Genomic DNA, 14,506 nt, shown 5'->3' with positions numbered 1-14,506 from the left:
TTTTAAGAAAGACTGTACTCAAGTTGGCTCCAGCCTACTCTTGCGTACTTATTTTCTATTTGACTTGTGCCTTGCCAACTTATTCCTGCTTTGTACTTGTTCAGCTCTACATATAAATATCCATACCTTTCTTCCTTGTCTGTCAAAATCCGTCGTGTCTTTTAATCCTAGTTCAAATAATTCTTGAGACCATCTTTTTTTTTTTTTTAGAAGATTTATTTAGAGAGAGAGAACGAGGGAAAGATAGATCTTCTATCCACTGGTGTACTGGTGTACTCTTCCATCCACTGGTTCACTCCTCAAACAGCCACCACAGCCAGGACTGAGCCAGGCTGAAGCCAGGAACCAGGGACTTCTTCCCATTCTCCCACGCCCAAGCACTTGGACCATCCTCTGCTGCTCTCCCAGGTGCATTAGCAGGGAGCAGCCAGGACTCGAACTGGCACCCATATGGGATGCTGGCACTGCAGATGGTGGCTTAACCCTCTACGCATAGCACCGGCCCCTTGAAACCATCTTAAACTTCCCTGTGAACTAAGCCCTTAGCAATATATACACTTTCCACTTGATATTATCATAAATTACCTCTGTCACCTCTTGTGGGTGTTTGCTTTTATCTTTTATAACACCTTAAAATGTCTTTCTTTCTGACTATATTTTTTGCTTCTTGAAGGAAAGGCCTTTGACGGGAACTTATCCAGAGTGCCATCACATCAGTGCTTAATGACTGTTTGGTGATTGATTTCAGGTGTATTTGGAAATCCAAATTCAGTACCAGCAACCAGCAGCCAGTCAGTGGTATCTTCTGTGGAAAATGGAGATGTATTTTCAATTAAACAGAGTATTGACCCACCATCAGGGATTTATGGAAAAGCAGTACAGCAAAGTATTCCATCGTATCTTGATGTTGAGAATGAAAAAGATGTAAGATTGTTATTAATTATTAAGATAAATTGAAGCCTACAGTAAGTCATTATTTGGGGTCTGTCAGATATGAAGTGGTAGAAGTATTTTGATTAAAATTTTTAATCTTATTGTAGTTGAAATTTCTGATCCTTAATTATTTAAATAATTTAAATAATATATCTGTATTCTTCTTTCTCATTAAATAAATGTGTTTCCATTCTGGTGATAAACTACTATAGTTTGGGGTTTTTTTCTCTTTTTTTTTCTACTTCTATAGTTTATAATACAAATGTATGTATGTTGCATTCAGTAATTTTCTAGGATACATACAAGTAGTGACACAAATTTAATTGGATAATAGCAGTGTGTAATTCTGTAGATTTTAAGATCTCTGGGGCCTGGCACTGTGGGGCAGTAGGTTAATCCTCTTCCTGTGGTGCTGGCATCCCATCTGGGCACCAGTTCTAGTCCTGGTCGCTCCTCTTCTGATCCAGCTCTCTGCTAAGGTTTGGGAAAGCAGTAGAAGATGGCCCAAGTGCTTGGGCCTCTGTACCCATATGGGATACCAGGAAGAAACTCATGGCTCCTGGCTCCAGATCGGCTCAGTTCCGGCTGTTGCAGCCATTTATGGAGTGAACTAACAGATGGAAGACTTTTCTCTCTGTCTCTCCTTCTCACTGTCTGTAACTCTACCTCTCAAATAAATAAATAAAATCTTTTTAAAAAAATCTGGAATAAGGACTATGAAATATATATTTTTATTAATATTAATATGCATCTATACTATTATCTGAGATTAAAATTTTTTTGTTTATTTGTTTGAGAAGCAGAGAAAGAAATAGAGTGCTCACATCTGTAGGTTCATTACCTAAATGCCAAGTGTTGGACCAAGCCAAAGCCTGGGGCCAGGAACTCAATTCAGGTCTCCCACATGGTGGCAAGGACCATATTACTTGAGCCATCACCTAATGGATGGCAGAAAGCTGGAATCAGGACTCAGAGACAGGAATCTAATTCAGTCAGTCCAATATGAGAGACAGGTTTTATAACCATTAGATTAAAATCCTATTTATGAGATGAAAATATTATAAATGCCTAATTCTCTAAATCCATTCAGATATTTCAACTTTTTCATGCAGACTAAAGTTTCCATTTCAAAATCTGCTTATGATAAGATGAGACAAAAGAGAAAAGAAGAAAAAGAACTTTTCAGCATTAAAGATTGTGAAAAGAAGGAACAGAATTCCTGGGAGCGAATAAAACATACAGGAATGGAGAAAATAGCATCTGAAAGTAAGTGGATTTTATCTTTTGTGGCGTATGTGTCTTGTTTTATCTAGTAATATTCTACAGCTGGTATAATAAGGTTTAACTAAGTGTGACATATGACCAAGAGTGGAATATGTTGGCCTAAAATGGAAATTTGCAAGACTTTGGCCTGGCTTTGGCCTGGCCTAGCCCTGGCTGTTGGCAGCATTTGGGGCATGAACCAGTGGTTGGAAGATAAACCTCTCTCTTTCTCTCTTTCTTTCTCTCTCTGTATGTGAAAGGTGTGTGCACACCTTTCAAATAAATAAAATTTTAAGAATAAATAAAATATGGGGCCAGCACGTGGCATAGCAGGTAAAGCTGTCGCCTGCAGTGTCGGTTCGAGTCCCAGCTGCTACTCTTCTGATCCAGCTCTCTGCTATGGTCTGGGAAAGCAGTGGAAGATGGCCCAAATCCTTGGGCCCTCGCACTCGTGTAGGAGACCCCAGAAGAAGCTCCTGACTCCTGGCTTCAGATCGGCACAGCTCCGGCCGTTGCAGCCAATTGGGGAGAGAACCAGTGGATGAAAGACCTCTCTCTCTCTGCCTCTCCTTCTGTCTCCATGTAACTCTGACTTGCAATTAAATAAATAATCTTCTTAAAAAAAGAATAAATAAAATAAAAATATCTCTCACCATGAAAAAATAAGCAATAAATCTTCACTACTTTCAAAAGCCTGTTTTATTTGATCCTTTCCTTTCTAACACTGTTACGCTACACGTGTTACATAGTGCAGTGTTCTCAGGGCATTGCACTGAGCACTTAAGGATGATGATTTGTTTCCTCCCATCCACGACAGAGCCACACTTCATACAAATGCTTACTCTGTGTTATTATTACATGGGATCTTAGAATTTGTAATAGACCATTCAGTCTATGCTAATAAGAAAAATGAAACAACTAGAATCCTATATACTGATGCCCTGCAGCTTCATTTCTAGTTGTAGTTACATAGTAAAATAAGCATGTATCCACATTTTTACAAAATAATATCATTTAGTTCTTATAATAAAGCTAGAACTTTTTTAACTCATCACTAGAAAGCCACTGATATATTAAATGTAATTTATTAAATTTTTAAAGTATAAAACTGAATTTTAAATAACTGTGGTTTCTGAGTATCACAATTTTCTGGAAAACTAAGCTAATAATACTAATAATACTACTTTTTATTTAAAGATTACTTTTTTGAAAGGCAGAGTTATAAAGAGAGGGAGAGAGAAACAGAGAGAGAGAGAGAGAGACCTTTTGTTTGCTGGTTCACTCCCTAAATGTCTGCAACCACCAGGGCTGGGCCAGGGAAAAGCTAGGAGCTAGGAGCTCCATCCAGGTCTCCCATGTGGGTATAGGTGCCCAAGGACTTGGGCTATTTTCTGCTGCTTTCCCAGGTACATTATCAGGGCTCTGGATCAGAAGTGGAGCATCTAAGACTGGAACCAGTGCCCATATGGGATGCTGATGCTTCAGGCAATAGTTTAACCCACTGAGCCACAGTGCTGGCTCTAGTACTACTTTCTGTAAGAAGTATTGTAACATCTATAGTCAGAACACTATTTTTATCTTTTAAGTGAAAGTTCTCTCATGCTTTACGTAATGTACTTTGTTTTAGATGAAACAACACCTGGAGCCATGCCACCATATAAGGAAAGGATGCCTTCTGTCACTCATAGTCCGGAAATAATGGATTCATCAGAACTACGGCCATTTTCCAAACCAGAGATAGCACTGACAGAAGCCCTGAGACTTTTAGCTGATGAGGATTGGTACGTGTACTATCCTTACCTGAGTTCCAAAAGTTTTTTGTAAGTTTTTTAATTAAAAACCTAGAAACACATTTCCTATTAAAAGTCTTATAATAGATTATTTTAGTTCTTAGGCATATATAACTTTTCAACCTAGTAATGTAGCTACATTTTGGACCTGAAGAAACTGTATGACCAATTATTTTATAACTTTTATACCATAGGAGTTTAGCTTTATTAAGGATTATGCAAATCCTTTAGTATCGGAATAAAAATCAACATTTCTCAAAGTATTTATCTGTGAGATATGAGAGTATTTCAAAAAGTTGGTAAAGAAGCAAGTGTTTGGTACAATGGTTAACATACTACTTGGGAGACCTTCATCCCATGTCACAGTGCCTAGGTTTGAGTCCTTCCTCCATTTCCAATTCTACCTTCCTTCTAATGTTTCCTGGGAGACAGGGGGTGATGGGTTAAGTACTTTTGTCCCTGTCACTCACATTGGAGACCAAGATTGAGCTCCTGGATTCTTTTTTATTTATTTATTTTTATTTTTATTTTTTGACAGGCAGAGTGGACAGTGAGAGAGAGAGACAGAGAGAAAGGTCTTCCTTTGCCGTTGGTTCACCCTCCAATGGCCGCCGCGGCCGGCGTGCTGCGGCCGGCGCACCGCGCTGATCCGATGGCAGGAGCCAGGAGCCAGGAGCCAGGTGCTTTTCCTGGTCTCCCATGGGGTGCAGGGCCCAAGCACCTGGGCCATCCTCCACTGCACTCCCTGGCCACAGCAGAGAGCTGGCCTGGAAGAGGGGCAACCGGGACAGAATCCAGCGCCCCGACCGGGACTAGAACCCGGTGTGCCGGCGCCGCTAGGCGGAGGATTAGCCTAGTGAGCTGCGGCGCCGGCCTGAGCTCCTGGATTCTATCTGGTCCAGCCCCAGCTTTTGTGGGATTTTGGGAGTGGCTGGTAGATTTCCCTGTCTCTCTCTGCTCTTCAAATAAATATAATAAATCACTTTTAAAAGAAGATAAACTGGCCGGCGCCATGGCTCACTAGGCTAATCCTCTGCCTGTGGCACTGGCACACCGGGTTCTAGTCCCGGTTGGGGCGCCGGATTCTGTCCCGGTTGCCCCTCTTCCAGGCCAGCTCTCTGCTGTGGCCAGGGAGTGCAGTGGAGGGTGGCCCAAGTGCTTGGGCCCTGAACCCCATGGGAGACCAGGATAAGCACCTGGCTCCTGCCTTCGGATCAACGCGGTGCGCCAGCTGCAGAGCGCCGGCCACGGCGGCCATTGGAGGGTGAACCAACGGCAAAGGAAGACCTTTCTCTCTGTCTCTCTCTCTCTCACTGTCCACTCTGCCTGTCAAAAAAAAAAAAAAAAAAAGATAAACTTATTCTGGTATAAAAATTGAAATCCATATATAATTTTTTCATAATACATTCTCCTTGAATTTTTGAAGGCTTATTATATTATATTATATTATATTGAAAACATTTAAAAATATTGAAACATTTAAAAATCTTTGCTTGAAAATAAACTTATCTTTATTTAAAATTTTTTTTTCCTTTTATTTGAGAAACAGAGAAAAGAGAGAGATAGAGATAAAGAGAGACACAGGTTAACAGGAAGATAGAATCAGGAGTGGAGTTGGGACTTGAACGTTCCCATATTAGATGCAGGTGTTCCAGCCAGTACTGTACCAAACACCTATCTGTAAGTTTCCCTTTTGATTCCATTTTCCCACAGACTTTATGGAGTACTCTCATATAGTCTACTACAATCCTAGAAATAGTTGTCTTCTCTTACCTTAAACACCTGCAACAACTACTCAGGGAGCCCAGTCAGTAACCCAAGGGAGACATAAAGACAGTGGCAACATATATTCCAGTTGTTTCAGATGAAGCATCTGTTGGCTACTTCTGTCTCATTTCCTCTCCAACTAGTCATTATTTCTTATGGTCTCCTTCCCACATCTCTTCATCAATTTTGCCTCTAATAGATCATATTCATCAACATAAAATTGTAGTATAGTATCCTCTTTTTTTCAAACCTCTCTAAATTGCACATCTTTTTTCCATCCCATCCTTCTCTCCTCCATAACCCCCCCCCATTTTTTTTACCGAAAGTCCTCAAAAGCTGATTCACTGTCTATACTTTTTCATCTCATGTTTCTTTCTTAGTCCTCTTTAGTTGAATTTTAGCTCTTTCCACCCTGGCCACCATTCTATAACTGAAAAAGTGACCCTTTTGCTAAATCTACAGTGGTCGCTTATTTATCCTCATTTATTTCACTTTTTAGAAACATTTGACACAGTTGACTTTCTCTTCTTGCTACACACTTTTTTTCATTGTGCCTTGAAAACTTCATCTGTTTTTTTCCATGTTTGTTATATACTGTTTCCTTCTCTTCTATTTGGCCTCAAAATGTAGGATTGCTATAGAATTCAAACCACTGGCATTCTGTTTCTATATTCATTCTGTAGATTAGGGGCAATCTTTTCTGTAAATAAGCATATAGTTAATGTTTTGGACTTCACAGGCCAGCTGTCTCTGTTATAAGTATTCAACTTTGCTGTTGTAGTGCAAAAGCACCCTTAGGATAAAAAAAAAAAAAAAAAAGACCATGGTTATGTTCCAATAAAACTGACAAAATTGTTAATTGTAAGAAAGTTCATTTATTAAAAAATATAATGGGACCAAGATTGGTCCATGAGCCATAATTTGCTAACCTCTTCTTTAAATTATTTCATTCAGTCATAGCTTTAAATTCTGTCCATACTCTGATTTCCCATAAATGTATATTTAGATCATGGGTATCTTCTTGAGCTTTTGAAATTCATGAGGTAATCCAGGTACCTACTTGACTCTTCTAGATGCCACCAGGCATCTTCAATTTAACATTTCCAGAAAAGAAATCTTTTTTTTAAAGATTTATTTTATTTATTTGAAAGACAGAGTTACAGAGAGAGGTAGAGACAGAGAGAGAGGTCTTCCATCCGCTGGTTCACTCCCCAGATGGCTGCAACGGCCAGAGCTGCGCCGATCCGAAGCCAGGAGCCAGGAGCTTCTTCCTGGTCTCCCATGTGGGTGCAGGGACCCAAGGACTTGGGTCATCTTCTTCTGCTTTCCCAGGCCATTGCAGGGAGCTGGATTGGAAGAGGAACAGCTGGGACTAGAACCCGCACCCATATGGGATGCCAGCACTTCAGGCTAGGGCTTTAACCTGCTGTGCCACAGCACGGGCCCCCAGAAAAGAAATCTTAAAAATGTTTCTTCTTGCCAAGATGGATTAATAGGAATTGGATTTGCTCTCGTACTTGAAAGAACTTAGAAAACAGGGCTGGTATTGTAGCTTAGCAGGTAAAGCCACCACCTGCAATACTGGCAATCCCTTCTGGGTGCCAGTTTAAGTCCCAGTTGCTCCACTTTGGCTCCAGCTCCCCATTAATGACCTGGGAAAGCAGTGGAAGATGGTCTAAGTGCTTGGACCCCTGCACCAACATGGGAGACCCAGAAGAAGCTCCTGGCTCCTGGCTTCAGATTGGCCCAGGTCCAGCCATTGGTGCCATTTGGGGAGTGAACCAGTGGATGGAAGACCTCTCTCTCTGCCTCTCCCTCTCTATCTCTGTAACTCTGCCTCTCAAATAAACAAATAAATCTTTAATTTAAAAAAATGTGGGAAGCACCTGAATTAAAAGAAAATTTATAGCACTACAACACCTGTATTCCAAAAGAAGCAAAGTGTTTGTCAATGACTATCTTTCCTTTTAGGAAACTAGGAACAGGGGCTGCCACTGTAGGACAGCAGGTTAAGCAGGTTAAGCCTTAACAGCATCCCATATGGTAATATGCCTGGGAAAGCAGTGCAGAATGGCTTAAGTACTTGCGCCCCTGCAACCCCATGGAAGTAACTCCTGGCTCCTGGCTTCAGCTTGGCCCAGTCCTGACTGTTGTGGCCATTTGGAGAGTGTACCAGTGGATGGAAGATTTCTCTGTCTCTCCCTATTTATAACTCTGCCTTTGAAATAAATAAATAGAATCAGAGAGAGAAAGAGAGAGATAAACCAACCAGGAACAGAAGAGCAAATGAAGCCTTATGTAAGCAAAAGAAAGAAATAATAAAGATCACTATGAAAATCACTGAACTGGAAAACAAATAAATAGAGGAAATTGGTGGCAGCAAAATCAGGTTCCTGAAAAAGATCAATAAAAGTTATAAACCTGGAGTGTTTTGTTTGAGCAGGAAATCTCATTGTCTAGAAAGCTAGGGGAAAAAAATGAACTCCTATCCAAAGTGTTAACTCCTTCCTACCGTGGGACAGGTAACATGGAATCAGCTTGTAAAGTCCTTCATTATCTGTTCTCTTTCTGTAAGCTAGTCCTGTGCCATGCTCTCCCTTATTTTTCCATTTCAGCTTTCTAGCTATTTCCTGAATACCCAAGCTTGTTTCCACCTGAAGATGTTTGAATTTTTCCTGAGTGGCTTTATGTTTCCCTTCATTCAGATCTCTGTCAAATGTTACCTTCTCAGGAAAACCTTCTCTTATGACCCTAAATAAAATAAAATAGTATTCTTTTTCACTCATCCTCTTATGCTGCTTTATTTTTCTTAGTACCCCTCATCAGAATCCTTTATGCCTTACTTTTCATGTATTTTTTCCCATTAAATTGTGAGATCCATGAAGACAGAGACTTTGGTACTATTTTACATGAATGCTCCACATGAACTGAAAACAATTTGCATTCTGCTGTTGAATGTGATGTGATAGCAACTGAGGAAATCTTCTTAACTCACCTTTTAAAATATCTAAATCCAGCCTTCTTCCTGTTAGTACATGCCCATTCCTCATCTGGTTCATTATGCCAGGTAATGAAAAAGAAATACGAGATACAGAAACAACTGAGAATGAATGGTGTTTTGCACTTGCATCATACACTAACCAACTAGGTAACAATAGGTGGTTACTTTCGTCCTTCCTCTTTTGGTTTACTGCATCCCTTCTGCTTTGTCACTCCTTCAATTCCCTCTGAAAGAATGCAGCACTTACAGTAAGGGAGGGGCATTCTTTTATTTATAAAGAATGAATATAGTTTTACATCAGTATTGGTTTTGAGGCTTAAAAGATCTCTACACGTTTTTATTTGAAATTCCTAATTAGGAAGGGAAAATATATTAGGTCTCTTTTTTGGCAATATTTCATATACAAAAAAGACATGTGAGATCCTATTCTTGCTGAACCCATTTAATAAGTGATTTTGTTGTTTCTTTTTCCTATAGGGAGAAGAAAATTGAGGGACTGAATTTTGTTAGATGCCTAGCTGCTTTTCATTCTGAAATATTAAATACAAAATTACATGAAGCAAATTTTGCCGTCGTTCAAGAGGTAAACTTATTTTTTATTAAGGATTGTCAGTTACAAGGAATAAGTGTGCCATATTTATTTGATCTTCAGAATCTTTATAGACAACTCTATTGTGTATGATATTGTATGTAGGTTAAGTAGTCTGTGCCTTAATTTGTAATATTTTAAAAAAGTATTAGATAATGATATGTACAACATAGAATAGAACATAATAAAATGTTACTTTAACAGAAAAATTCGCCAGCGCCGTGGCTCAATAGGCTAATCCTTCGCCTGCGGCGCCGGCACACCAGGTTCTAGTCCCATTCGGGGCACTGGAGTCTGTCCTGGTTACCCCTCTTCCAGTCCAGCTCTCTGCTGTGGCCCAGGAAGGCAGTGGAGGATGGCCCAAGTGCTTGGGCCCTGCACCCCATGGGAGACCAGGAGAAGCACCTGGCTCCTGCCTTCGGATCAGCACGGTGCGCAGGCCGCAGCGGCCATTGGAGGGTAAACCAACAGTAAAGGAAGACCTTTCTCCCTGTCTTTCTCTCTCACTGTCCACTCTGCCTGTCAAAAAAATAAAAATAAAAATAAAAAAAAACAGAAAAATTCATTTTGAAGTCATTATTACTAATTTTCTTGCAGAATATCAGCAAAATATACATTTTGGAAATGTTTTCTAGGTGAAAAATTTACGTTCTGGAGTTTCTCGTGCTGCTGTAGTCTGTTTAAGTGATCTTTTCACTTACCTGAAAAAGAGCATGGATCAAGAACTAGATACTACAGTAAAAGTTTTGTTGCACAAAGCTGGAGAATCAAATACATTTATAAGAGAAGATGTTGATAAAGCATTGAGAGCTATGGTTAATAATGTAACCCCTGCACGTGCTATCATTTCTCTTATCAATGGAGGACAGAGGTAATTTTCTGAATCATCTTAAAATGCCCTTAAACTAAAAATAGAATTGTTCACATGCCAAGGTTTAGGAGGAGAAAGGCCAATTTCAGTATTATTTCACTCCAAAACTATGTATTAAATAATTCCTATGTGATAAACATCATATTACATATAGAACATAAAAGAATGTTAATATTTTTAGTAAAGTTACTTACATTCATAAATCAAGGACTAAATGTATGTTAATGATTGAGTTTTGATGTTTGTTTTTTAAAAGATTCATTTGGGGCCAGCGCTGTGGCGTAGTGGGTAAAGCCCCCACCTGCAGTGCCAGCAATCCATATGAGAACCGATTCAAGTCCTGGCTGCTGGCTGCTCACTGCTCCACTTCCAGTCCAGCTCCTCTATGGACTGGGAAAGCTGTAGAAGATGGCCAAAGTCCTTGGCACCTGTATCCGTGTGGGAAGACCTGGAGAAAGCTCCTGGCTCCTGGCTTCGGATCGATTCAGCTCCGGCCATTGTGGCCAATTGGGGAGTGAACCAGCAGATGGAAGACTTCTCTCTCTCTCTGCCTCTCCTTCTTTCTCTATGTAATTCTGACTTTCAAATAAATTTTTTAAAAGATTTATTTATTTTGAAAGAATTAGAGAGAAAGAGAGATCAATATTCCATCCACTGGTTCACTCTCCAGATAGCCACAACAGCTGGGGCTGAGCCGAGCAGAAGCCAGAAGCCAGAAGCCAGAAGCCAGTAGCCAGGAGCCAGGAGCTTCATCCAGATCTTCCACCAGGTGGCAGAGGCCCAAACACTTGGACCATCTTCCACTGCTTTTCCCAGCCTTTAACAAGGAGCTGGATCAGAAGTGGAGCAACTGACACAAACTGGCATCCATATGGTGCCCATAATTGCTATGCCACAACACTGGCCTCTGTTTTGTTTTTATCTTCTTGGAAAGAGATAAGTAATGCAGATCATTTGTCATTTTAGCCTCCCAGCTGGTTATTGAGGAGCCATTTAATCATTTAAATTTAAGAAATTTGGAAAGTAGTTCTTACATCAACTTTAATTGGTGTTCTTTCCTTGCAGCCATTTACACATTGCAGTAAGAAGATGTACAGCCCAGCACTTATCAGATGTAGTGGAATTTATGGAACCAGAACGAATGTTATCTGGAACAAAGGATATGGCTGAACGTATATTACCAGCTGCTGCTAAGTTTGCTCAAGACAGCTCCCAAGAAACCAGGTGAATAGCTAATAATAGTATTTGTCAAATCTGTTCATTTAAGAGCTTAAAAATAGGAAATAAAGATTAAAGAAGAATGAACATTTTTCTAAATGGAAAAGTGGAATCCCCAGGGGTTGGTGCTGGGGGATGGTCTTACTTAATGAGTTTGTAAATGATCTTGAGGGAGTGCACAGTGAATTCTCCAAATTTACAGATGACACTACACACTTCTGGGTAGTGAGATGCCAAGTCACAGGGATGAACCTCATGAAAACGGCACAGGACTGTATGAGTGGGCAGAAAGGTGCAGAAGAACTTCATTGTGGGCAAATGTAAGGTAATGCGTTTAGGGCAAAATGATTTATTTTCAAAGAAACCAGGTAAAATCAAGGAAACAGGTATACATGAAAACTATAGGAATGATGCATAATAAAGTATTATCCCCTGAAACATGAGGTATCTGCACTTAGGAAATTATGAATTTCTTATGGTTGTATTGCAGGAACAGTTTTATGAAGGTTAAGAACAGTCCAAGAAAGATGGCAAAATAATTAAGCTTTGGATGGTATTACTCTATAGTGCTGACAAATTTTGGATGTATCAGAAGCCTAGGTTAAATTCGTAGTCTTCATCACTGTTTGCTATTGATCTAGTTACTTAATCTCTGTTAGTCTGTTTCCTTGTTTATAAAATTGGGAAAGTTGAACTGGGTAACCAATAATGCATGGAAAATCTGAAATTTGGGGGCCAGCAATGTGGCATAGCCAGTAAAGCCACTGCCTGCTATGCCAGCATCTCATATGGGTACTGGTTCATGTCCTGGATGCTCTACTTCTGATCCAGCTCCATACTGTTGGCCTGGGAAAAGCAGCAAAGGGTGGCCCAAGTGCTTGGGCAGCTGTCATCCAACTAGGAGACCAGATGAAGCTCCTGGTTTCAGTTTGGCCCTGTCCATTGAAACCATCTGGGGAGTAAACCATCAGATAGAAGATCTCTTTCTCTCTCTTCCTCTCTCTCTGTAACTCTGCCTTTCAAATAAACAAAATTATTTTTTAAAAATGTAGAATTTGATTACAGTAATATATGAAGATAATTAAAAAGGAAGAGAGGATTCTGAGTTCCTAAAGATGAAAGATGGATATAAAATTTTTAACATTTTAAGATAAAGATGACAAAAGATGGAGTTAAGCTTGTGGAACTAGTTACACCAAAAGCTAGTAAAGAAACTAGATGTATTTTTGCTGCATAAGGAATTACCAAAAATGTAACAGTTTTTAAATTTTCATTTCATGTAGAAGATAGATGGGGGAACATGAGGAGAGAGAGAGACAAGGAAACAAGATCTCTCTTTTTTTTTTTTTTTTAAGATTTGTTTATTTATTTGAAAGGCAGATTGACAGAGAGAAATAGAGACAGACTCTCCCCCCCCCCCTTTCCCTGTATGAGAGAAAGGGAGAGAGGAAGAGAGAGAGAAAGAGAGGGAGAGAACTTTAATCCACTGGTTCATTCCCCCAAATGGCTACAACAGCCAGATCTGGGTGAGGCCAAAGTCAAGAAACAGCCAGGAACTCCAAACTGGTTTCCCACATGGGTAGGAGGGGACCAAGTACTCGGCCATCATCTGCTGCATTCCCAGGTTCATTAGAAGGAAGCTGGATCAGAAGCAGAGTATCCAGGACTGGAACTGGTGCTCTGAGATAGGATGCTGGCATCATAAGTGGTGACTTAACCTGCTGCCCCACAGAGCCAGACCCAAGAGAAAGATCTTCCATTTCCTAATTTACTTCCTAAATGCCTACAACCTCTGGCTACGCTAAAGCCAGGACCCAAGAACTCCATCTTTCTATTCCACATGGGCGGCAGGGACTCAAGGACCTGCTGCCTCATAGAGTGTGTATTAGTAATAATTTGCATCCAAAGCAGAGTAGCCAGGACTGAAACTAGGCATTCGGTATATATTGTGGGCTTCTCAAGTGGTGACTTAGCCACTGTACCACATACCTGCCCCAAACACAGAAGTTTAAAGCAATACAAATTATTTAATTTACAGTTCTTTACATCAGAAGAGTTGCAAAACTCATGTAGGTTCTCTGCTTACGATATCACACGGCCAAAATTAACATGATAGCAGTGCTTGGAATTATCAAGAAGCTCTATGAAAAATTCACTTCCAAACTCATTCAGGCAGTTCCTTGCAGTTATAGGATAAAGATCCCCATTTGCATGCTGGCTGTCAGCAAGGATCTCTTCTTGTCCTCCAGGGCCACTTGAATTCCTTTTCATGGAGCAGTCCTCCATCTCCAAGTCAGCAATAGTATGTTAAATCCCTTTATATGTTGAATTTCTTTCTTTCTTTCTTTCTTTCTTTCTTTCTTTCTTTCTTTCTTTCTTTCTTTCTTTCTTTCTTTCTTTCTTTCTTTCTTTCTTTCTTTCTTTCCTTCCTTCCTTCCTTCCTTCCTTCCTTCCTTCCTTCCTTCCTTCCTTCCTTCCTTCCTTCTTTCTCTCTTCCTTTCTCTCTCTCTCTCTCTCTCTCTTTCTTTCTCTTTCTCTCTCTCTCTCTTTCTCTCTCTCTCTCTTTCTCTTTCTCTCTCTTTTTTTTTTAATTTTATTTATTTTTTGACAGGCAGAGTGGACAGTGAGAGAGAGAGACAGAGAGAAAGGTCTTCCTTCCGTTGGTTCACTCCCCTAATGGCTGCTGTGGTTGGCACGCTGTGCCAATCCGAAGCCAGGAGCCAGGTGCCTCCTCCTGGTCTCCCATGGGGGTGCAGAGCCCAAGCACTTGGGCCATCTTCCACTGCCCTCCCGGGCCACAGCAGAGAGCTGGACTGGAAGAGGAGCAACCGGGACAGAATCCGGCCTCCCAACCAGGACTAGAACTCGGGGTACCAGTGCCACAGGCGGAGGATAAGCCAAGTGAGCCACGGCGCCAGCCTATATGTTGAATTTCTATTACTCTTCTGCTAATAGCCACAAAAACTCCGCTTTTATGGGTTTGTCTGATTAGATTAGGTCCATTCCAGATTATCTGTGTTAAGATCAACTGTGTCATGTAACATTGTAATCTTGGCAATGACATTACATCATAT

The 14,506-nt window shown here is 40.4% G+C and overlaps 1 protein-coding gene across 14 annotated transcripts in view; it reads left to right on the top strand.

The window, feature by feature from the left end:
• Positions 1 to 14,506, top strand: part of TOGARAM1 (TOG array regulator of axonemal microtubules 1) — a 76,771-nt gene that overhangs the window by 50,851 nt on the left and 11,414 nt on the right. For 13 of the 14 annotated variants that reach the window (XM_070053706.1, XM_070053703.1, XM_070053701.1 and 10 more), the window contains 6 exons: positions 749 to 924; positions 2,046 to 2,199; positions 3,824 to 3,977; positions 9,232 to 9,337; positions 9,979 to 10,214; positions 11,280 to 11,438. In XM_070053706.1, coding sequence (XP_069909807.1) covers positions 749 to 924; positions 2,046 to 2,199; positions 3,824 to 3,977; positions 9,232 to 9,337; positions 9,979 to 10,214; positions 11,280 to 11,438 — 985 coding nt within the window. Of the gene's footprint in view, positions 1 to 748; positions 925 to 2,045; positions 2,200 to 3,823; positions 3,978 to 9,231; positions 9,338 to 9,978; positions 10,215 to 11,279; positions 11,439 to 11,634; positions 11,761 to 14,506 lie in introns of those variants that run through there. The other variant, XM_070053707.1, reaches the window with a different exon arrangement.

Source organism: Oryctolagus cuniculus, chromosome 12 (genome assembly GCF_964237555.1).
Source record: "Oryctolagus cuniculus chromosome 12, mOryCun1.1, whole genome shotgun sequence".
Taxonomy (NCBI): domain Eukaryota; kingdom Metazoa; phylum Chordata; class Mammalia; order Lagomorpha; family Leporidae; genus Oryctolagus; species Oryctolagus cuniculus.
Note: the sequence above shows the minus strand (reverse complement) of the source record. Positions and strands in the feature narration are given on the sequence as shown.